The sequence below is a fragment of the Nerophis ophidion genome, linkage group LG07, assembly GCF_033978795.1.
Source record: "Nerophis ophidion isolate RoL-2023_Sa linkage group LG07, RoL_Noph_v1.0, whole genome shotgun sequence".
NCBI classification, from domain to species: domain Eukaryota; kingdom Metazoa; phylum Chordata; class Actinopteri; order Syngnathiformes; family Syngnathidae; genus Nerophis; species Nerophis ophidion.
In genome coordinates, this window is record NC_084617.1 from 74070047 (window position 1) to 74096016 (window position 25970).

Here is a 25970-nt window from a genome sequence, read left to right on the forward strand (position 1 = left end):
CTGTTAATTAACTAATGGTCTCTTTGCATGCTCATGACAACGCCCATGAGATTTACACACAAAACTCACTTCACTCCACACGATACCCATGACAGCGTAACGGGAGCAAGAAGTGATTGCTTCCCTTAAGGAAATAAGCTCTCCAACTCAAAGAGTGGACCAAAAAGATATGAGTTATTCAGCATGAACACAGCTTTAGTATGGCACATTTACATAGATTTTCATCTATTAGTTACATATTTATGACTAGAGTTGTGGTATGTAATTTTTAAGCTGTGCAATTTTTAAATTAAATTGCCGCCGGGTATATAGTATGCGCCTGCCTAGAATTACTGCCGGGGTCAAACTGGTTTCGCAAAATAATTAGCATATACCTAGAATTTCCTCCGGGTCAAACTCGTCACGTCGCGAGTGACACTTCCTCTGTCATCATTTTCAAAATGGAGGAGGCTGATTTCAATCATTTGAAATCGCATAAAGGGAATACGATTAAGAGCTATTCGGTAGGATTTAAGGTCCAAGCTATTGAGTATGCTAAAAAGAACAGTAAGCAGCTATGTTTTATTAATATACCGTAGCTGCGTGTGTCAAATATGAGTCATTAAATGACTCCCGCCTCCTGGTGGTAGAGGGCGCTAGTGATCCTTCTTGCGACTACTCGGCTGCAGAAGAAGTGACAACAAGCAGCGATCGTTTATTTTTGCTCTCGTTTCCACTTTTAACATGGAGGATTACATATCTAAAATAAAAACGTTTTCTAAACTGGACTTTCAATCGAAGCAGGAGGTAATAAAGGAAGATCTCCATCGAGACAGAGAGACTTTTAAAACGCCCCTGCTTATTTCGCACCTTGTGCCAACTTTTTTTGCCATTTAATTTCTAAATTAATGATTATTTGCACACCAAAAAAATACGTTTCTCAGTTGGAACATTAATCATCTAGTGTTTGAAGTCTATTCAATTGAATATAGGTCGAAAAGGATTTGCAAATCATTCTATTCTCTTTTTATTTACGAATTACACAGAGTGCCAACTTCACCGGGTTTGGGTTTTCTATCTCCTGCAGACTCAGCAGAACCAAACACAATGAACACAAAGATGCAATAGATGAAGTGAAATGACTCAAACCAATTCTATTTTTGTTTCCAAGAACACTCATAACTACTTCTCACTGATATTTTAGACCAGGGGTCACCAATGCGGTGCCCGCGGGCACCAGGTCGCCCGTAAGGACCAGATGAGTCGCCCGCTGGCCTGTTCTAAAAAATAGCTCAAATAGCAGCACTTACCAGTGAGCTGCCTCTATTTTTTCAAGTTTATTTATTTACTAGCAAGCTGGTTTCGCTTTGCTGGACATTTTTAATTCTAAGAGAGAAAAAACTCAAATAGAATTGGAAAATCCAAGAAAATATTTTAAAGACTTGGTCTTCACTTGTTTAAATAAATTCATTTATTTTTTTTTTACTTTGCTTCGTATAACTTTCAGAAAGACAATTTTAGAGGAAAAATACAACCTTAAAAATGATTTTAGGATTTTTAAACACATATACATTTTTTACCTTTTAAATTCCTTCCTGTTCCTTCCTGACAATTTAAATCAATGTTCAAGTATTTTTTTTTTTATTGTAAAGAATAATAAATACGTTTTAATTGAATTCGTCATTTTAGCTTCTGTTTTTTCGACGAAAAATATTTGTGAAATATTTCTTCAAACTTATTATGGTTCAAATTTTAAAAAAATATTCTGGCAAATCTAGAATAATAAAATCTTATTTCAAAGTCTTTTGAATTTCTTTTAAAATCTTTGTTCTGGAAAATCTAGAAGAAATAATGATTTGTCTTTGTTAGAAATATAGCTTGGTCCAATTTGTTATATATTCTAACAAAGTGCAGATTGGATTTTAACCTATTTAAAACATGTCATCAAAATGCTAAAATTAATCTTAATCAGGAAAAATGACTAATGATGTTCCATAAATTATTTTTTGAATTTTTTTCAAAAAGATTCGAATTAGCTATTTTTTTTCTTCATTTTTTTCGGTTGAATTGAGTCGAAATTGAAGATAAACTACGTTTCAAAATCAAATTTTAATTTTTTCGTGTTTTCTCCTCTTTTAAATCATTCGATTAAGTGTTTTTTTCATCATTTATTCTCTACAAAAAACCTTCCGTAAAAGGAAAAAAAATGTACGACGGAATGACAGACAGAAATACCCATTTTTCATATATATAGATTTATTTATTAAAGTTAAATTGAGCAAATTGGCTATTTCTGGCAATGTATCTAAGTGTGTATCAAACTGGTAGCCCTTCGCCTTAATCAGTACCCAAGAAGTAGCTCTTGCTTTCAAAAAGGTTGGTGACCCCTGGTCTAGGGAGAGAGAGGCGGGGATTGTATTGGACCAGGACAAGTGAAGAAAAGGTTTACTGGGGCACTCACCTTGATTAAACCATTCCTCTACAGTTAGCCACGGAAGCAGCAGCCCAAAAAGCACAAAGCACATAAAAGAGAGAAAAGGGCATGGTGAAAAAGCCATGCTTACATGTGTCAGCATGACAACACAATATGCTGTAGAAAAAAAACAAAAAAACAAGTCATCGTTTGCGCGAAAGGAGACGAGATCGAGCAGAGAGGTAGTTGGGAAAAGAGTGAAAAGTGAGAAAAATAATCGTGAAGTAGGAGAAAATACGTGAAGCAATTAGTAGTTTCGAAGTGTTGACTTCAAAGAGCCTGCATCAATGTGATGTTTCTTCCCAGACTGACAGGAAAATGAAAGAAAGGACTCAATAATTCAAGTCTTTTCTTCCGACGAGTTAGTCAGAATGAAAAAAACTAGAGATGTCCGATAACGGCTTTTTTGCCGATATTCCGATATTGTCCATCTCTTAAAGGGGAACATTATCAGCAGACCTATGTAAGCGTCAATATATACTGTGATGTTGCAGAAAAAATACCATCTATTTTTTTTAACCGATTTCCGAACTCTAAATGGGTGAATTTTGGCGAATTAAACGCCTTTCTGTTTATCGCTCTGGAGGCGATGACGTCAGAATGTGACGTCGCCGAGGTAACACACCCACCATTTTCATTTTCAACACATTACAAACACCGGGCCTCAGCTCTGTTATTTTCCGTTTTTTCGACTATTTTTTGGAACCTTGGAGACATCATGCCTCGACGGTGTGTTGTCGGAGGGTGTAACAACACTAACAGGGAGGGATTCAAGTTGCACCACTGGCAAAAACTAGAGATGTCCGATAATGGCTTTTTTGCCGATATTCCAATATTGTCCATCTCTTAAAGGGGAACATTATCAGCAGACCTATGTAAGCGTCAATATATACCTTGATGTTGCAGAAAAAAGACCATCTATTTTTTTAACCGATTTCCGAACTCTAAATGGGTGAATTTTGGCGAATTAAACGCCTTTCTGTTTATCGCTCTGGAGACGATGACGTCAGAATGTGACGTCGCCGAGGTAACACACCCACCATTTTCATTTTCAACACATTACAAACACCGGGTCTCAGCTCTGTTATTTTCCGTTTTTTCGACTATTTTTTGGAACCTTGGAGACATCATGCCTCGACGGTGTGTTGTCGGAGGGTGTAACAACACTAACAGGGAGGGATTCAAGTTGCACCACTGGCAAAAACTAGAGATGTCCAATAATGGCTTTTTTGCCGATATTCCAATATTGTCCATCTCTTAAAGGGGAACATTATCAGCAGACCTATGTAAGCGTCAATATATACCTTGATGCTGCAGGAAAAAGACCATCTATTTTTTTAACCGATTTCCGAACTCTAAATGGGTGAATTTTGGCGAATTAAACGCCTTTCTGTTCATCGCTCTGGAGGGGATGACATCAGAATCTGACGTTGCACGAGGTAACACACCCACCATTTTCATTTTCAACACATTGTAAACATTGGGTCTCAGCTCTGTTATTTTCCGTTTTTTCGACTATTTTTTGGAACCTTGGAGACATCATGCCTCGACGGTGTGTTGTCGGAGGGTGTAACAACACTAACAGGGAGGGATTCAAGTTGCACCACTGGCCCCAAGATGCCAAAGTGCCTGCCGCCAGACCCCCGTTGAATGTACCAGAGTGTCTCCACATTTGACCGGCGATGCTAAGGCAGACATGGCACAGAGATGTATGGATAACCTGCAGATGCATTTGCAACGATAAAGTCAACGAAATCACAAAGGTGAGTTTTGTTGATGTTGACTTATGTGCTAATCAGACATATTTGGTCGCGGCGTGACTGCCAGCTAATCGATGCTAACATGCTATGCTAATCGATGCTAACATGCTATTTACCGGCGGTGCTAAAGCAGACATGGCACAGAGATGTATGGATAACCTGTAGATGCATTTGCAACTATATTACGTTTCCTTCCACCCACATTTAATGCGAAACAAACACTTACCAATCGACGGATTTAAGTTGCTCCAGTGTCAAAAGATGCGAAAGTCCTGATCGTTTGGTCCGCACATTTTACCGGCGATGCTAACACAGCTATTCGGCCATGCTATGGCTATGAATAGCGTCAATAGCTATTCGCTCAATAGCTTCAGTTTCTTCTTCAATATTTTCATACTCCAACCATCTGTTTCAATACATGCGTAATCTGTTGAATCGCTTAAATCGCTGAAATCCGAGTTTGAATCCGAGCTAATGTCGCTATATCTTGCTGTGGTATTCCCATTGTTTGTTTACATTGGCAGCACTGTGTGACGTCACAGGGAAATGGATAGTCGTATCGCAAATAGCGAAAATCAAGCACTTTAAAGCTTTTTTTAGGGATATTCCGAGACCGGTAAAATTTTGAAAAAAAAATTCAAAAAATACAACAAGCCACTGGGAACTGATTTTTATTGTTTTTAACCCTTTTGAAATTGTGATAATGTTCCCCTTTAATTACTGATTCTGTTTTCAACCAATACCGTTAAAAGTGTGTGTGTGAGAGAGAGAGAGAATGAGGTGGGCGGGGTTAGGAGAAGTGGGTGTATAGTAGTAGCAGAGTTAGTGCTGCAAGGGGTTCTGGGTAAAATATAAATATCAACTCAAGTTATGGAAAAAAAAAATGCCAACATGGCACTGCCATATTTATTATTGAAGTCAGAAAGTGCATTATTTTATTTTTTTTAAACATGTCTCAAAACAGCAGCTTGGAATTTGGGACATGCTCTCCCTGAGAGAGCATGAGGGCGTTGAGTTGGGCAGGGTTTGGGGAGTGTGGGGGTTGGTTGAGGTGGGCAGGGTTGGGGGGAAGTGGGGATGTATATTGTAGCGTCCCGGAAGAGTTAGTGCTGCAAGGGGTTCTGGGTAAATTATAAATAAATAGACCAAAAGTTATGGAAGAAAAATGCCAACATGGCAGTGCCATATTTTTTTATTGAAGTCACAAAGTGCATTATTTTTTTTTGTAAACATGCCTCAAAACAGCAGCTTGGAATTTGGGACATGCTCTCCCTGAGAGAGCATGAGGAAGTTGAGGTGGGCGGGGGTGGGGGTGTTTGGGGTGGGCGGGGTTAGGGGAAGTGGGGTTTGGTGGTAGTGGGGGGTGTATATTGTAGCGTCCCGGAAGAGTTAGTGCTGCAAGGGGTTCTGGGTAAATTATAAATAAATAGACCCAAAGTTATGGAAGAAAAATGCCAACATGGCACTGCCATATTTTTTTACTGAAGTCACAAAGTGCATTATTATTATTTTTAAATATGCCTGAAAAAAGCAGCTTGGAATTTGGGACATGCTCTCCCTGAAAGAGCATGAGGAAGTTGAGGTGGGCGGGGTTGGAGTGGGGGTATTGAAGTTGGGGGGGGGGGGGGGAATTTGGGGTGACCGGGGTTGGGGGAAGTGGGGTTTGGTGGTAGTGGGGGGTGTATATTGTAGCGTCCTGGAAGAGTTAGTGCTGCAAGGGGTTTTGGGTCAAATGTAAATAAATCCACTCTAGTTATAGAAAAAAATTGCCAACATGGCAATGCCATATTTTTTTACTGAAGTCACAAAGTGCATTATTATTATTTTTAAATAAGCCTGAAAAAAGCAGTTTGGAATTTGGGACATGCTCTCCCTGAAAGAGCATGAGGAAGTTGAGGTGGGCGGGGTTGGGGGTGGGGGTATTGAAGTGGGGGGGGGGATTTTGGGGTGGGCGGGGTTGGGGAAAGTGGGGTTTGGTGGTAGTGGGGGGTGAAGCAATTAGTAGTTTATTGTAGCGTCCCGGAAGAGTTAGTGCTGCAAGGGGTTTTGGGTAAAATATAAATAAATCCACGCCAGTTATAGAAAAAAATTGCCAACATGGCACTGCCCTTTTTATTATTGAAGTCACAAAGTGCATTATTATTTTTTTAACATGCCTCAAAACAGCAGTTTGGAATTTGGGACATGCTCTCCCTGAAAGAGCATGAGGAAGTTGAGGTGGGCGGGGTTGGGGGTGGGAGGATTGAAGTGGGGGGAGGGGGTGTTTGGGGTGGGCGGGGTTGGGGCATGTGGGGTTTGGTGGTAGTGGGGGGGTGTATATTGTAGCGTCCCGGAAGAGTTAGTGCTGCAAGGGGTTCTGGGCGAAAAATTAATAAACCAACTCAAGTTATGGAAAAAAATGCCAACATGGCACTGCCCTTTTTATTATTGAAGTCACAAAGTGTATTATTATTTTCTTGAACATGCCTCAAAACAGCAGTTTGGAATTTGGGACATGCTCTCCCTGAGAGAGCATGAGGACGTTGAGGTGGGCGGGGTTAGGGGGAGGGGAGGTGGATATTGTAGCGTCCTGGAAGAGTCAGTGCTGCAAGGGGTTCTGGGTATTTTTTCTGTCGTGTTTATGTTGCGTTACGGTGCGGATGTTCTCCCGAAATGTGAAGTGAATTATATTTATATAGCGCTTTTCTCAAGTGACTCAAAGCACTTTACATAATGACACCCAATATCTAAGTTACATTTAAACCAGTGTGGGTGGCACTGGGAGCAGGTGGGTAATAGCTCGGTTGGTAGAGCGGCCGTGCCAGCAACTTGAGGGTTGCAGGTTCGATTCCCGCTTCCGCCATCCTAGTCACTGCCGTTGTGTCCTTGGGCAAGACACTTTACCCACCTGCTCCCAGTGCCACCCACACTGGTTTAAATGTAACTTAGATATTGGCTTTCACTATGTAAAGTGCTTTGAGTCACTAGAGAAAAGCGCTATATACATATAATTCACACTAAAGAAAGTGTCTTGCCCAAGGACACAACAGCAGTAAATAGGATGGCACAAGCGGGAATCGAACCTGCAACCCTCAAGTGGCTGGCACGGCCACTCTGCCAACCGAGCTATGCCGCCCTCAAATGTGTTTGTCATTCTTGTTTGGTGTGGGTTCACATATTTAAAACTCATCTGTATACTCTAGCCTTTAAATAGACCTCCTTTTTAGACCAGTTGATCTGCCGCTTCTTTTCTTTCTCCTATGTCCCCCCCTCCCTTGTGGAGGGGGTCCGGTCCGATGACCACGGATGAAGTACTGGTTATCCAGAGTCGAGACCCAGGATGGACCGCTCGCCTGTGTATCGGTTGGGGACATCTCTACGCTGCTGATCCGCCTCCGCTTGAGATGGTTTCCTGTGGACGGGACTCTCGCTGCTGTCTTGGATCCGCTTTGAACTGAACTTTCACAGTATCATGTTAGACCCGCTCAACATCCATTGCTTTCGGTCCCCTAGAGGGGGGGGGGAGGGGGTTGCCCACATCTGAGGTCCTCTCCAAGGTTTCTCATAGTCAGCATTGTCACTGGCGTCCCACTGGATGTGAATTCTCCCTGCCCACTGGGTGTGAGTTTTCCTTGCCCTTTTGTGGGTTCTTCCGAGGATGTCGTAGTCGTAATGATTTGTGCAGTCCTTTGAGACATATGTGATTCGAGGCTATATAAATAAACATTGATTGATTGATTTGTAACAGTGTTAAAGTTGTTTATGCGGCCACCCTCAGTGTGACCTGTATGGCCGTTGACCAAGTATGCCTTGCATTCACTTGTGAGTGTGTGTACAAGCCGCATATATTACGTGACTGGGCCGGCACGCAAAGTTTACTGGCGCTCTGTACTTTTTGAAACCGATACCGATAATTTTCGATATTACATTTTAAAGCGGCCGATATTATCGGACATCTCTAAAAAACAGCATACGCCCTTCATTAAACTCCCAGCGTGAAAAGAAGAAGGGATGTTAATTGCAGACTGCTGATGAACGAACCAAAGCTGTGCCAGCGCTCATCAGGCTGCTGTGTCGTCATTCCCTACTGAACGTGGCATTAGAGCCAAGAGAAGCCAGGCAGGCGGCCGACTTGCAGCGACAACATTCCTGGCGACGGTGTGACTTAACAACATCGCCCTGCTTCTTTACGGCCATGTTTAACGTCCCTCTTCGAGAGAACACCTGGAGGGCGTTCATTATATTATTCCATCCCTGCTTGCACACAGCGACGTGTTTACGGGGATAATTGGTTACGTGTTTTTTTTGCCCAGCTATGATTTAGAAAGGATTCCTCCGCTGAGTCGTTAGAAAGCGGCGGTGAAATTACACCTCATTGGGCGACTGATTGATGGCGGCCGTTATCGTCGTATACGAGGGGGAAGATAACGCTGTTGTGTCGCCGGGGGTGCGGATGGAGCTGTTGCTCACGACACAACTGAACACGACACAACTGAATGTGACACGGAGCGTCAAACCTGACACTTCATGCTGACAACACCCTGTTGAGAGGCAATTATTTCCATCTAGATGCCGTATTCCCTGAACCATAGAGCACACTAGAAGGTGATGAATGCTCTATTTTTTGAATATTTTTGCATATATAAGGTGCACTGGATTATAGGTTGCATTTTGTATTATGTTGGAAAAAAATGACATTGATTATGTTGCGGGTCGTTTTGACCCATACTGTGTAAATGCACTCAAAACAGTCAAGAAAATAGGTTAAATCAATAACAATTTTATTTTAGGTTGTATAAACATTTAGAATAGTGACATACAATACGGCTTATTAGTGATTCCCAAAGCCCCCAAAAAAAGTCTGCGGGCTATAGAGCGTTTTCCGTTCGGGCTCCAGTACTCTGGAATGCCCTCCCGGTAACAGTTCGAGATGCCACCTCAGTAGAAGCATTTAAGTCTCACCTTAAAACTCATTTGTATACTCCAGCCTTTAAATAGACTCCCTTTTTAGACCAGTTGATCTGCCGTTTCTTTTCTTTTTCTTCTATGTCCCACTCTCCCGTGTGGAGGGGGTCCGGTCCGATCCGGTGGCCATGTACTGCTTGCCTGTGTATCGGCTGGGGACATCTCTGCGCTGCTGATCCGCCTCCGCTTGGGATGGTTTCCTGCTGGCTCCGCTGTGAACAGGACTCTCGCTGCTGTGTTGGATCCGCTTTGGACTGGACTCTCGCGACTGTGTTGGATCCATTATGGATTGAACTTTCACAGTATCATGTTAGACCCGCTCGACATCCATTGCTTTCCTCCTCTCCAAGGTTCTCATAGTCATTATTGTCACCGACGTCCCACTGGGTGTGAGTTTTCCTTGCCCTTATGTGGGCCTACCGAGGATGTGGTAGTGGTTTGTGCAGCCCTTTGAGACACTAGTGATTTAGGGCTATATAAGTAAACATTGATTGATTGATTGATTACAGGGTAGTTAACGATGAAGCAAATTGGAGTCATCTATAGTTTGTGCCCATTAAAATCGTTTTAGGATGCTTTATTGGAGCAAATATTAATAGGTCCAATGTTATTTATGAGTTAGAATGCATAAACAAAGAAAAACACATGTGGAAGGGGGGCGTGGCCTGCGGGCCTGCAGCAAAGCGGGATTGTGCCAGGACCGGCTTCCAAATCAGCGAAAGGTGCATGGATGGCCCAGGTGGGCCTGTTTATCTAATCACCTGTCGCTCTGTGAAAAGGCAGCAGCCGGGAGGAGAGAGGTGTTGGAGCTGGAGCGAGAGCAGAAGTGTCAAAAGGACACTTGCTAGAAAGCAAACTGCTGTGCGATTATAAATAAAAACTTTACTGTAGGGCAACCTCCACAACACATACGTGGACTTGTCTCAGATACAGTAATGATTGTGATTATATGGATCTTTTTATTTTAAAAAGTGCAGTTCCCCTTCAACAGAATACGATAAATGTGTCATCAAAATCCACATTCAACATCATTACTTGACGATACGTTCTTCTACAAACGAAGATGTCGTAAAAGATGCACATTGTTATGGAACAGCTGACCTATCACCATTTCTCCAAATCGTCCATGTTGCTCACCTTTGGCTTTCTTGCCTCCAAAGCAGCCGGCGTCGTCCTTCTTCTTCCTCTGTGGTCCCGCAGAGCCGGGGGCCTGGGGTGCCGACGGGTCTTGGAACCTGTCGGCCCCTGGAACTTCCTTGTGGACGTGGTAGGACAGGTTCCTCATGATGCAGACGCAGTTCTCCACGGACTAGGAAGCAGCAGATGGTTAGTTTGTAGCGCGGTGTAGTCAAGCGTGTGTGTTCTGGCATAAATCCATCCATTTTCTACCGCTTGTCCCTTTTGGGGTTGTGGGGGGGTGCTGGAGCCTAGCTCATCATTTGTGAAAATAACCATGATTTTAACATACACACCTCACAATTTACAACAAAAATGCTCTCATGGATAAATATAAAACACATTAAGTTGATGTGTCCACCTTATTGACCGTGTGAGCAGCTTTGATTGCTCCAAAGTCACTTTTTAACGTCAATGGTGAATGAAGAGTCATCAGTAAGAATTTTCAAGTTTGTTATAAGGTCGTTCCATCCATCCATTTTACACCGCTTGTTCCTTTTGGGGTCGCGGGGGGTGCTGACGCCTAGCTCAGCTGCATTTGGGTGGAAGGCAGTGTACACTCTGGACAAGTCGCCACCTCATCACAGGGCCAACACAGACAGACAGACAACATTCACACACTAGGGCCAATTTAGTGTTGCCAATCAACCGATCCCCAGGTGCATGTCTTTGGAAGTGGGAGGAAGCCGGAGTACCCGGAGGGAACCCACGCAGTCACGGGGAGAACATGCAAACTCCACACAGAAAGATCCCGAGCCCGTGATTGAACTCAGGACTACTCAGGACCTTCGTATTGTGAGGCATATGCACTAAGAATTCTTACTTAATGGGGACATGGCTCTGTTTACACACCTTTAGGGAACTTCAGACGGTATGGGGACCGAAAAACAGATCCCCTAAAGGGAAGCCTTTTTAAATTATGTTAATCATTTAAAAAGGTGTGACTATTAATAGTACTGTGATTCTGTACGGTATCCATCCTTAGTTAAAACTAATATATTTTCTTCCGCTTGTCCCTTTTGAGGTCTTGGGGGGGTGCCGGAGCCTATCTCAGCTGCAATTGGGCAGAAGGCGGTGTACACCCTGGACAAGTCGCCAACTCATCACAGGGCCAACACAGATAGACAAACAACATTCACACACTAGGGCCAATTTAGTGTTGCCAATCAACCTATCCCCAGGTGCATGTCTTTGGAAGTGGGAGGAAGCCGGAGTACCCGGAGGGAACCCACGCAGTCACGGGGAGAACATGCAAACTCCACACAGAAAGATCCCGAGCCCGTGATTGAACTCAGGACTACTCAGGACCTTCGTATTGTGAGGCACATGCACTAAGAATTCTTACTTAATGGGGACATGGCTCTGTTTACACACCTTTAGGGGACTTCAGACGGTATGGGGACCGAAAAACAGATCCCCTAAAGGGAAGTCTTTTTAAATGATGTTAATCACAATCTACCGCTTGTCCCTTTTGGGGTCTTTGGGGGGGTGCTGGAGCCTATCTTAGCTGCATTCGGGCAGAAGGTGGTGTAACACCCTGGACAAGTCGCCACCTCATCACAGGGCCAACACAGATACATGCTATTTACCATTTATTTGGGATTAAAACACTGCACGTTTATGTTGTGATGGCACAACAATTAATTTCTATGATCATACAATTTTTTAAATAATTTACTTGAATATATTTGACATTTTTCAAAGTTAGTTTTGGTGTCGGTCGGGTGATGTCCAACCTTGTTGTCCATGTCTTTCTTCCCCACAGCTGATTGCAGGGCGTGCAGAAGGGCGTCCACCAGTCCGTCACACTCCCTCAGTCTGCGTCGGGCCTCCGCCCCGTCTGAGCTTACGTTTCTGAAAGCACACACACACACACACACATGCACACACACACACTGAGTATTTTTGATTGATTGATTGATACATTTTTATTTGAAATATGCAACAAAACAAGAGCAAGCCTGATCCTATACAGTGCTATAGCCTTAAAAGCCATTACAACAAAAATGAAAACAATGGAGAATAAAAAACGAAAACAAATGAGCATTGGACTTTTTATATGTATATATATGTATATATATATATTAGGGCTGGGAAATGATTAAAAATTTTAATCGAAGTTAATCGCACTATTTGTCCGATTAATCGCGATTAACTGCATTGTATACACAAAGCCCAATAATGAATTCAAAAGTAGTGTGTAGTGCACCTTTATTGGAATATTCTCCCACATGAACAAAAGCGCCAAAACATTTGTTGTGCAAACACAATTTAAATCAGTCCTTGTTAAACAGTAGCAGTTAAATAGCATATTTTATGAAAATCAACTCCAAAAATGTAAATACAAACATTTAAGCTTATTGCCACTGCCAGGGTATTTAAGTTATCCTGTTTGTTATGGAAAATAAATATAATCTACATACAAATCTCTGAGCCACAATCATAACATCTGAACAGGCAATTTCTGAGGTAACAGCAGAAACATTTTTTTTTTATCAGGGATCTTATGTTTAAAAAACCTATATTATAGGTAGTGGGCTGTTTTAGGGAATTTTTGATCAAATTATCCGTAGTAGCAATATTAATAATGTTGTGTTTATTCTGCGTAGTGCACTTAAAATAATTATGACCATATCTAGGAATTGATATGATGGGAATTTTCCGATTGTTTGCTTGGCGCTTTGATAAACTGAAGGCATCATATACATGGTACTATATTGTGATGTTATGAGCCAGGGGAAAAAAAGAACTACCCTACCCAGCATGCAACAGGAGTGACGAGCATGCGCGGTAGCCCGGTATAGGTTGTGTCGCCATGACGACATCTTGTATGTTGTGATATGCACGCTCTGAAAGTAAACGTTAAGAACTCAGCCAACACTCCTGGTCTGCATTATTCATAAATAGACAGACAACACATATACTCCGCTGCTTCACAGGCCGCTGGATGTAGCCGGCAAAGTATTCCCATGCTAGCTAGCCGGTCTAGCAAGTCCAAAACGTCCCAAACTATCCACATCCAGAATTGTCTGGCGGTCGTAAGTGATCCCGGAGTGACCACGCTGTAAGCCAGCCATGAAATTTGCAGAATTGTCCGGTATTTTTGCCAAATGTACTTCGGCCCTTCCATGCCGAAGTACATCCGGGAGATGCCATCTTGTTAAGGAAAGGCGTTAACAAAATAAAAGCATGTAAACAACATACGCAAATGTGCGATAAAATAATTGTCGGCGTTAATAGATTGATGAGTTAACGCGTAATTAACGCATTCATTTGCCCACCCCTAATATATATATATATATATATATATATGCTACTGTGTTCAAGCATGTTTGCCATTGTCTACGAAGTGAAGCTCTCAGTCCTCAGCTGTCAGACAATGGTCTGGAGTCCCCTTGTAAATGGATCCAGAGAAGCACCCGCCATGGATTTATTTGACGGGTTTGTGTTTGGGAGCAGACAGACGGCGTTTCCCTGCCTGCCAGCTGTTTCATTTTCAGGAGTCTTTTGGGGAGCAGTTGTCTTAGCTGGAGGGATTAAGGACAGTGCAACTGTCAGCTGAAGAAGAGAAACCGAGCCCCAGTCCCTGGAGAGGCGGCCTACTGAAATAACTTGTATATTTCACCAGGTATTGATCCGTTGGACATTTAAGTAAAGTTTACCAAACTAAAGGATTGCATCGACAAATATCGTTGATATCAACCCTGGATCTGATAGTGTAAATAAAATATCTTGCAGTCATGTTACGCTTTGCAACATCTTGGCGGCTGAAGATGAGGCAGGAAAAAAAATAGAAGAAAAGATACAAGCTTCTTATTTATTCGACCAACTTGCGGGCCCCGGGCTGGGATCAGCGTTTTTCGCAGCAGTGTTTACAACCGCCGTGCAAACAGAACGCTCGTTTGTCACAGACTTGCTGTGATTAACAGCCACTGTAAATTGCCGCGTCAATTCCACCTCCAGTTACGACTGCTAATCCCCAGCCGGGTTTTAATATTCATGCTGGATTCTGCAACTTTAGCGTATTTTGAAGGTGCGATATTTCAGTTGGGAGAGTATTTAGAAGGTAATATTCCACCCGTGGACGACTTCATTACTCCTTAACGGTGACTGCTGCTAGATGAGTCAGGAAGGCAATTGAAATAATACAAATACAATTTTAATATGATGTAGTGTAGTTCAGCATGAGTTCAAAATACGATCTAAATGATGAAGGTATTACCTCTTTGACAGTTTTATTGGAACTGAGCATGTTCTGCCTTTTAAACAACAATTGTTGGTCACGGAACTTTCCTCCAGTGTCAATGTGATGTCAGATGAAACAAAAATGGTGCTGTTTGGCAATATGTTTGGAGGAGAAAAGGTGAGGCCTTTAATTCCAGGAACAATATGCCCACCGTCAAGCATGGTGGTGGTAGTATTATGCTCTGAGCCTGTTTTAAAAATAATACAAATAAAAATAATAGATTTTATTTGTAAAAAGCACTTTACATTGAGCAAACAACCTCAAAATGCTACAGTGTATTAAAAAAAGAATATAATAAAATAAACAAAAATAAAAACTAGAACTAACACGCAGTTATCTAAAAAAAAGACTTTAAAAAAAAAAAAGTTTTGTAAGCCTTTTTTTTTTTTTTAATCATCCACAGTCTGTGGTGCCCTCAGGTGGTCAGGGGGAGCGTTCCACAGACAGGGAGCAATGGAGCAGAAAGCCCGGTCTCCCATTGTTTGTAACTTTGTCCTCGGAGGTTGGAGGAGGTTAGTCTGTCCGGAGCGGAGGTGTCGTGTGGAGGATTTGGGGGTGAGCAGTCTGTGGTGCCCTTCAGGTGGTCAGGGAAAGCGTTCCACAGACAGGGAGCAACGGAGTAGAAAGCCCGGTCTCCCATTGTTTGTAACTTTGTCCTCAGAGGTTGGAGGAGGTTAGTCTGTCTGGAGATGAGGTGTTGTGTGGAGGATTTCCCATTATGTTGGATCCACTATGGACTGGACCCTCACACTATTATGTTAGATCCACTATGGACTGGACCCTCACACTATTATGTTAGATCCACTATGGACTGGACTCCCAGTATTATGTTAGATCCACTATGAACTAGACTTTCACACTATTATGTTAGATCCACAATGGACTGGACTCACACTATTATGTTAGATTCACTATGGACTGGACTCCCACTATTATGTTAGATCCACTATGAACTAGACTCTCACACTATTATGTTAGATTCACTATGGACTGGACTCCCACTATTATGTTAGATCCACTATGGACTGGACTTTCACAATATTATGTTAGATCCACTATGGACTGGACTCTCACTATTATGTCAGATCCACTATGGACTGGACTCTCACACTATTATGTTATATCCACCATGGACTGGACTCACACTATTATGTTAGATCCACTATGGACTGGACTCTCACTATTATATTAGATCCACTATGGACTGGACTCTCACACTTTTATGTTAGATCCACTATGGACTGGACTCTCACTATTATGTTAGATCCACTATGGACTGGACTCCAACTATTATGTTAGATCCACTATGGACTGGACTCTCACACTATTATGTTAGATCCACTATGGACTGGACTCTCACTATTATGTCAAATCCACTCTGGACTGGACTCTCACTATTATGTTAGATCGATCCACTATGGACTGGACTCTCACACTATTATGTTAAATCCACCATGGACTGGACTCACACTATTATGTTGGATCCACTATGGACTGGACTCTCACAAAATTATGTTAGATCCACTATGGACTGAAATAAATACATAAATAGTGTCTGTTATTAACAAGTGCAAAAGTGGTGCAGAATGTTGTGTTCACCTCCAGTTGTCATCATGGAAACAAGACAGTGACAGTGGACCATGTTGCACCAGACAGCTGGAATCCCTACCACCTTTTCTGGGTAATTTACTGTCGAAGCGTGGCCGGGACAACATAAAACTATTTTTAGCGCGCCAAAGGTAAGCTCCAGGATGGTGTGCAGGATTGCTCCTGACTCCAAAAAAATCCATGCTCGTTTTTTCACAGGAGGTACGTTAATACTAAGAGATGTATTATCTATGCATAGAATGTATATATATATATATATATATATATATATATATATATATATATATATATATATATATATATATATATATATGTATGTCGTTACATGGTTTTTGCAGCTTACTGCCAGGTTTGTTCTCCCAGGATGCAAACGGACTATTCCAGACAAGGCTTGCAGGTAGGAACATATTTAACGATCTTTGCTCACAAAAAGGTACAAAAACGGGAGTTCAAGTAAATACTTAGCATAGACTTTGGCATAGCAAGAAACAAACAAACGGTGGCATGAAACAACTAGCAGGACTATGGAAACAGACCTGAAAACCAGCAATGGCGGCACGGCCGACTGACCGGCAAAGGCGGTTTAAATAGTCCGTTGATTAGAAACAGGTGCGCGGTCCGAACACCAGAGGCAGGTGAAAATCGTAAGTCGCCATGGAAACTAAAACAAACAAGGGTGCACAAAAACGGGAACTCATGGAGTCTTAAAACTAAGAGAAAATAACAAAATCATGATGCAGACCACAGATCATGACAATATATATATATACAAATATATATACAAATATAAATATATATATATATATATATATATATATATATATATATATATATATATATATATATATATATATATATATATATATATATATATATATATATATGTATATATTTATGTATGTCATTACATGGTTTTTGCAGCTTACTGCGAGGTTTGTTCTCCCAGGATGCAAACGGACTATTCCGGACAAGGCTTGCAGGTAGGAACATATTTAACAATCTTCGCTCACAAAAAAGTACAAAAACGGAAAACAAGGCTGTTCACACTTGGAGTTCAAGTAAATACTTAGCATAGACTTTGGCATGACAAGAAACAAACAAAACGGTGGCATGAAACAACTAGCAGGACTATGGAAACAGACCTCAAAACCAGCAATGGCGGCACGCCCGACTGACTGGCAAAGGCGGTTTAAATAGTCCGTTGATTAGAAACAGGTGCGCGGTCCGAACACCAGAGGCAGGTGAAAATCGTAAGTCGCCATGGAAACTAAAACAAACAAGGGTGCACAAAAACGGGAACTCATGGAGTCTTAAAACTAACAGAAAATAACAAAAACATGATGGAGACCACAGATCATGACAATATATATATATATATACATATATATATATATATATATATGTATATATATATATATATGTATATATGTATGTATATATATATGTATATATATATATATATATATATATATATATATCGTTTCGCAGCCGAGTGTGAAGCGACCGGAATGAGAATCAGCACCTCCAAGTCCGAGTCCATGGTTCTCGCCCGGAAAAGGGTGGAGTGCCATCTCCGGGTTGGGGAGGAGACCCTGCCCCAAGTGGAGGAGTTCAAGTACCTAGGAGTCTTGTTCACGAGTGAGGGAAGAGTGGATCGTGAGATCGACAGGCGGATCGGTGCGGCGTCTTCAGTAATGCGGACGTTGTACCGATCCGTTGTGGTGAAGAAGGAGCTGAGCCGGAAGGTAAAGCTCTCAATTTACCGGTCGATCTACGTTCCCATCCTCACCTATGGTCATGAGCTTTGGGTCATGACCGAAAGGATAAGATCACGGGTACAAGCGGCCGAAATGAGTTTGGGTCTCTCCCTTAGAGATAGGGTGAGAAGCTCTGCCATCCGGGAGGAACTCAAAGTAAAGCCGCTGCTCCTCCACATGGAGAGGAGCCAGATGAGGTGGTTCGGGCATCTGGTCAGGATGCCACCCGAACGCCTCCCTAGGGAGGTGTTTAGGGCACGTCCAACCGGTAGGAGGCCACGGGGAAGACCCAGGACACGTTGGGAAGACTATGTCTCCCGGCTGGCCTGGGAACGCCTCGGGATCCCCCGGGAAGAGCTAGACGAAGTGGCTGGGGAGAGGGAAGTCTGGGTTTCCCTGCTTAGGCTGTTGCCCCCGCGACCCGACCTCGGATAAGCGGAAGATGATGGATGGATGGATGGATATATATACATATATATATATATATATATATATATATATATATATATATATATATATATATATATATATATATATATAAATATATATAAATAATACGAGCAGACAACAAAACAAAACAATTAAATTAATTGTGGGTGTCTTCTGGCTCTAAACCAGCCCTTAAAGGGGAACTGCACTTTTTAGGGGGAGTTTTGCCTATTAGAATCTATATGAAAGAGAAGAACACATGAGGTTTTTAAAAAAAAAAATGTATTCTTATGGATTATAATTTGTAGTATAAAGTAAGTACACAGTGGCTAACTGAAGCTTCATCATTATTGCGCCCGTAAAACCCTCTAAAATAAAAAGAAACATAAAAAAAAATAAAAAGATGCCAACAATACTCCATTTACATGGCCTGAATAAAAACCAAGTATTAGGAAAAATTGTTATTATAAGCAGTACCTCAGAGGAACTACTTTTAACAGCATCGGGATCACAGAGAGTTAACTAGCTTATGCATCGACATACATCGCCTCTGAGGTGGTAAAAGTTAATAACAGATTTTATAAATATATATATATATATATATATATATGTATATATAAAATAGGGGTGTAACGGGACGTGTATTCGTGTTGAACCATTTCGGTAGGGGGGTTTCGGTTCGGTTCGGTTCGGAGGTGTACCGAACGAGTTTCCACACGGACATATTAAGTAGCGTACCGCATGTTGTGTAAACAATGCACACCGGAGCACAACACACGGCATGCTAGCAGCGACCGGGCTACGATAGACTGACCAGACCTCCTCTTTTCACCGGATATGTCCTCTTTTGCAGGGCTGTCCGGGTGGAGTTTCTTAAATGCCTCAAATGGACTTTTGAGTTAGGGTTGCGTGTATTTTCAATGTACGTTCAGGGTTAAGAAGGGGTTAAAAACAAAACAAATTGTGCATGCAGCAGCATTCGTAAGAGAGGGGCAGAAACAGAGAGCGAGAGAGTTTTGATAAGCGCGCATGCGTCGCCAGGCTCTGCTTTTTACCCATAGATATATCAGATTTTATTTGTTATTATCTATAGCAGGGGTGTCAAAAGTGTGCCCCGGAAGCCATTTGTGGCCCACAGCTAATGTTTTAAAGGCCCACGGCACATTCTAAAAATACTATTAAAATGAACAAAAGTGAAATAAAAAAGCTTAAAACTTAAATGTAATTTATAAAAAGTTGCAATGTTGACTCGTAAGACAAAGCTGTTTTTTTTCTTTGTCATGGCTCAAAACATAATATTGAATCAATATCAATGTTTTTATGAATTATTGACCTATCCAAGGTTCCCATTACTTCACATCAAATATTTCACCAAGAAATTTTTTGGGGGTGGAAGATTTTGCAAATTTGGTAAATAAATAACCAAATAATGTATATTTTTTAGTTTTCTTACTGTACCGAAAATGAACCGAACCGTCACCTTTAAATCGAGGTACGTACCGAACCGAAATTGTTGTGTACTGTTGCACCCCTAATATATATATATATATATATATATATATATATGTATATATATATATATTGTGCATTTAAGAAATGCAATCTTTAATAGATAACAGATCAGCTTTGTGTGCGCTATTAAGTTTGTCTGGAATAGTCCGTTTGCATCCTGGGAGAACAAACCTCGCAGTAAGCTGCAAAAACCATGTAATGACATACATATATATATATATATATATATATATATATATATATATATATATATATATATATATATATTGTGCATTTAAGAAATGCAATCTTTAATAGATAACAGATCAGCTTTGTGTGCGCTATTAAGTTTGTCTGGAATAGTCCGTTTGCATCCTGGGAGAACAAACCTCGCAGTAAGCTGCAAAAACCATGTAATGACATACATATATATATATATATATATATATATATATATATATATATGTATATATATATATATATATATATATATATATATATATATGTATATATATATATATTGTGCATTTAAGAAATGCAATCCTTAATAGATAACAGATCAGCTTTGTGTGCGCTATTAAGTTTGTCTGGAATAGTCCGTTTGCATCCTGGGAGAACAAACCTCGCAGTAAGCTGCAAAAACCATGTAATGACATACATATATATATATATATATATATATATATGTATATATATATATATATATATATTGTGCATTTAAGAAATGCAATCCTTGATAGATAACAGATCAGCTTTGTGTGCGCTACTAAGTTTGCACATGTTTTAATACACAGACAGTAGATCAGGCCCTAAGTGGCTTTTGCTTCTCACCATTAAATAAACCCTCATCTTTCAACACTTTTTACACCAAACCCAAGCGCGGTCTGATTGAGGTGTAAGTCGCGTCTTTGATGGTGTGAATAAACAAACTCTCCCTGGCGTCTGCACTTCATCCCAATGCACAAAGCGCGCATCCAAGCAACTGCGGGCTTGGTTACAGTAACCATGGAGCCATATTCTCCGCGGCACAGACGGCGTCGAGTGTTGAGCGAGCGACGACGACAGGGAGATGATATTGTTCTGCCAGCACTGACATACGGACATGGAGGGTAATGAGCATTTGGGTTGGCAGAAAAGCTGCTAGATATACATACCTGAAAAAGGCAAAGGTGATAATAACAGAATGAGTTGTTTTGTTTTAAAAAAAAAGTAGTATGTCCCGCAAATACTGGGCGTCAAATATGTTGTACGTACAAATACATATATCAGGGTTTCCCACACATTTATTTATTTGTGGCGGCCCGCCACAAATTAAAAAAAAAAAAAAAAAAACTATTTTTTTATTTTTTTTTCCGGCTTTTGACTCGTTCGACCGCTCATAAAAGCAATGGGACTCTGTCTGTAAATGTAGCTTGTAGTTACAGATTATAAAAATATGTAAATATCATATAAATAAGTATATAAATATGTACATAAACTGTTGCAATTATATTCCAACTACGCATTTATATATATATATATATATATATATATATATATATATATATATATATATATATATATATATATATATATAAACAACAGTCCAGTCCATAGTGGATCTAACATAATAGTGAGAGTCCAGGTCATAGTGGATCTAACATAATAGTGAGAGTCCAGTCCATAGTGGATCTAACATAATAGTGAGAGTCCAGTCCATAGTGGATCTAACATAATAGTGAGAGTCCAGTCCATAGTGGCTCTAACATAATAGTGAGAGTCCAGTCCATAGAGGATCTAACATAATATTGTGAGAGTCCAGTCCATAGTGGATCTAACATAATAGTGTGAGAGTCCAGTCCATAGTGGATCTAACATAATAGTGAGAGTCCAGTCCATAGTGGATCTAACATAATAGTGAGAGTCCAGTCCATAGAGGATCTAACATAATATTGTGAGAGTCCAGTCCATAGTGGATCTAACATAATAGTGTGAGAGTCCAGTCCATAGTGGATCTAACATAATAGTGAGAGTCCAGTCCATAGTGGATCTAACATAATAGTGAGAGTCCAGTCCATAGTAGATCTGACATAATAGTGAGAGTCCAGTCCATAGTGGATGTAACATAATAGTGAGAGTCCAGTCCATAGTGGTTCTAACATAATAGTGGGAGTCCAGTCCATAGTGGATCTAACATAATAGTGAGAGTCCAGTCCATAGTGGATCTAACATAGTAGTGATAGTCCAGTCCATAGTGGATCTAACATAATAGTGAGAGTCCAGTCCATAGTGGATCTAACATAATAGTGTGAGAGTCCAGTCCATAGTGGATCGACATAATAGTGAGAGTCCAGTCCATAGTGGATCTAACATAATATTGTGAGAGTCCAGTCCATAGTGGATCTGACATAATAGTGAGAGTCCAGTCCATAGTGGATCTAACATAATAGTGTGAGAGTCCAGTCCATAGTGGAGCTGACATAATAGTGAGAGTCCAGTCCATAGTGGATCTAACATAATAGTGAGAGTCCAGTCCATAGTGGATCCAACATAATAGTGAGAGTCCAGTCCATAGTGGATCTAACATAATAGTGAGAGTCCAGTCCATAGTGGATCTAACATAATAGTGTGAGAGTCCAGTCCATAGTGGATTTAACATAATAGTGAGAGTCCAGTCCATAGTGGCTCTAACATAATAGTGAGAGTCCAGTCCATAGTGGATCTAACATAATAGTGAGAGTCCAGTCCATAGTGGATCTAACATAATAGTGTGAGAGTCCAGTCCATAGTGGATCTAACATAATAGTGGGAGTCCAGTCCATAGTGGATCTAACATAATAGTGAGAGTCCAGTCCATAGTGGATCCAACATAATAGTGAGAGTCCAGTCCATAGTGGATCTAACATAATAGTGAGAGTCCAGTCCATAGTGGATCTAACATAATAGTGAGAGTCCAGTCCATAGTGGATCTAACATAATAGTGAGAGTCCAGTCCATAGTGGATCCAACATAATAGTGAGAGTCCAGTCCATAGTGGATCTAACATAATAGTGTGAGAGTCCAGTCCATAGTGGATTTAACATAATAGTGAGAGTCCAGTCCATAGTGGATCCAACATAATAGTGAGAGTCCAGTCCATAGTGGATCTAACATAATAGTGTGAGAGTCCAGTCCATAGTGGATTTAACATAATAGTGAGAGTCCAGTCCATAGTGGATTTAACATAATAGTGAGAGTCCAGTCCATAGTGGATCTAACATAATAGTGAAGGTTGGTGACCCCTGGTATAAAACAATCACATCAATGTGCGGTGGAAACAACCAACAGAGGTCCAGTTGTTGGTTGAACATACCTTAGACACCCAGATGTGTTCTTGAAGACCGTGGTCCACTCGGCGTCGCGTGGCTTGGAGTCCTCGTTGGGTTCATGCTCCCAACCAGAGTGTGGGATTATGACCTCGTTGGTCATTGTTTGCAGACCGTGGTTGATGATCACCATCTTCAAGGGTTCATAGGAGGAAAGGTTCCAAAGAGTTCCTACGTGGGGGGAAGACATAATAAGGATGAGTAAAAAGGAATGATTATAAATGGAAAATACAATAAAAAAACGAGAACGCAGAGGTAAGAGAGGAAAGAAAAATTGGAAGGAAAAACCACGGACATGAAGTGTTGGAATGGGGTAGAGAAATTGAGCCAATATAACAGCTGCTGAACAGCCAATACTTTATGGTCACAGTTAAAAGTGTGTTTAGATTGGCAGCAAACTGCATTCCAGAAGGTAAATACAGAATAAAAAAGGGCTGTTCATAAAACCTTGCTCCGATTGTTGCAACTCTAGCAATCTACAAACCCCGTTTCCATATGAGTTGGGAAATTGTGTTTGATGTAAATATAAACAGAATACAATGATTTGCAAATCCTTTTCAACCCATATTCAGTTGAATATGCTACAAAGACAACATATTTGATGTTTTTTCTTGCAAATAATAATGAACTTAGAATTTCATGGCTGCAACACCTGCCAAAGTAGTTGGGAAAGGGCATGTTCACCACTGTGTTACATCACCTTTTCTTTTAACAACACTCAATAAACGTTTGGGAACTGAGGAAACTAATTCTTGAAGCTTTGAAAGTGGAATTCTTTCCCATTCTTGTTTTATGTAGAGCTTCAGTCGATCAGCAGTCCGGGGTCTCCGCTGTCGTATTTTACGCTTCATAATGCGCCACACATTTTCCATGGGAGACAGGTCTGGACTGCAGGCGGGCCAGGAAAGTACCCGCACTCTTTGACTACAAAACCACGCTGTTGTAACACGCGGCTTGGCATTGTCTTGCTGAAATAAGCAGTGGTGTCCATGATAACGTTGTTTGGATGACAACATATGTTGCTCCAAAACCTGTATGTACCTTTCAGCATTAATGGTGCCTTCACAGATGTGTAAGTTACCCATGCCTTGGGCACTAATGCACCCCCATACCATCACAGATGCTGGCTTTTCAACTTTGCGCCTATAACTTATTTTCCTCTTTGTTCCGGAGGACACCACGTCCACAGTTTCCAAACACAATTTGAAATGTGGACTCGTCAGACCACAGAACACTTTTCTACTTTGCATCAGTCCATCTTAGATGAGCTCGGGCCCAGCGAAGCCAGCGGCGTTCCTGGGTGTTGTTGATAAGTGGCTTTGTTTTGCATAGTAGAGTTTTAACTTGCACTTACAGATGTAGCGACCAACTGTAGTTACTGACAGTGGTTTTATGAAGTGTTCCTGAGCCCATGTGGTGATATCCTTTACACACCAATGTCTGTTTTTGATGCAGTACCGCCTGAGGGATCAACAGTCTGTAATATCATCGCTTACGTGCAGTGATTTCGCCAGATTCTCTGAACCTTTTGATGATTTTATGGACCGTAGATGGTAAAATCCCTAAATTCCTTGCAATAGCTCGTTGAAAAATGTTGTTCTAAAACTGTTCGACAATTTGCTTACAAAGTGGTGACCCTCACCCAATCCTTGTTTGTGAATTACTTAGCATTTCATGGAAGGTGTTTTTATACCCAATCATGGCACCCACCTGTTCCCAATTAGCCTGCACACCTGTGGGATGTTCCAAATAAGTGTTTGATGAGCATTGCTCAACTTTATAAGTATTTATTGCCACCTTTCCCAACTTCTTTGTCACGTGTTGCTGGCATCTAATTCTAAAGTCAATGATTATTTGTCTTTGTAGCATATTCAACTGAATATGGGTTGAAAAGGATTTGCAAATCATTGTATTCTGTTTATATTTACATCAAACACAATTTCCCAACTCATATGGAAACGGGGTTCGTATATAAACTTTTGACCACGACTGTTCTTCACCATACAAAACATCACTAAATAAACTTATACAGAGCAAGTCAGAATACAAAGAATCACCAAACTGCATGAAAAACAGTTAACCATTTTCCTGTGCTTGGAACCAAACATTCGGCAACAATAAACCGTGTAAACAAAAAAATTGTTTAGCAGAGGTAACAAAGGCTTTTGTTTTTATTAAGTCATCCCTCAGGTTGGTTTGACTGTCCTTCATCACTTATCGCACTCCTCCTTTCCCATTTAGGGAACATTAAGCCGACAATCTTATCTGAGGCAACTACAAAATAAATAGTTCTTATTCCTGCCAACAGAAGCTGAGAACTATTATGTTCAGATAAACGACATAAACAACAGCATAAAGCAGACTTTGCATAAACACTACATGCACACAGACTAATAAACTAGTAGAATACCCTCAGTTTTTCATTCCCTCTCGCCCAATAATGACAAATTAATTGTGTCCATAGTGGATCCAACATAATAGTGAGAGTCCAGTCCATAGTGGATCTAACATAATAGTGAGAGTCCAGTCCATAGTGGATCTAACATAATAGTGAGAGTCCAGTCCAGAGTGGATCTAACATAATAGTGAGAGTCCAGTCCATAGTGGATCCAACATAATATTGTGAGAGTCCAGTCCATAGTGGATCTAACATAATAGTGAGAGTTCAGTCCATAGTGGATCTAACATAATAGTGAGAGTCCAGTCCATAGTGGATCTAACATAATATTGTGAGAGTTCAGTCCATAGTGGATCTAACATAAT

The 25970-nt window shown here is 40.9% G+C and overlaps 1 protein-coding gene across 7 annotated transcripts in view; it reads right to left on the bottom strand.

Moving 5' to 3' along the window:
• Window positions 1-25970, bottom strand: part of arvcfb (ARVCF delta catenin family member b) — a 334691-nt gene that overhangs the window by 76219 nt on the left and 232502 nt on the right. For 4 of the 7 annotated variants that reach the window (XM_061907097.1, XM_061907092.1, XM_061907093.1 and 1 more), the window contains exons 5-8: window positions 23195-23378; window positions 12069-12186; window positions 10294-10465; window positions 2441-2458 (exon numbers count right to left, since the gene is read on the bottom strand). In XM_061907097.1, coding sequence (XP_061763081.1) covers window positions 2441-2458; window positions 10294-10465; window positions 12069-12186; window positions 23195-23378 — 492 coding nt within the window. The remainder of the gene's footprint in view (window positions 1-2440; window positions 2459-10293; window positions 10466-12068; window positions 12187-23194; window positions 23379-25970) is intronic. The other 3 variants (XM_061907096.1, XM_061907095.1, XM_061907094.1) reach the window with 1 other exon arrangement.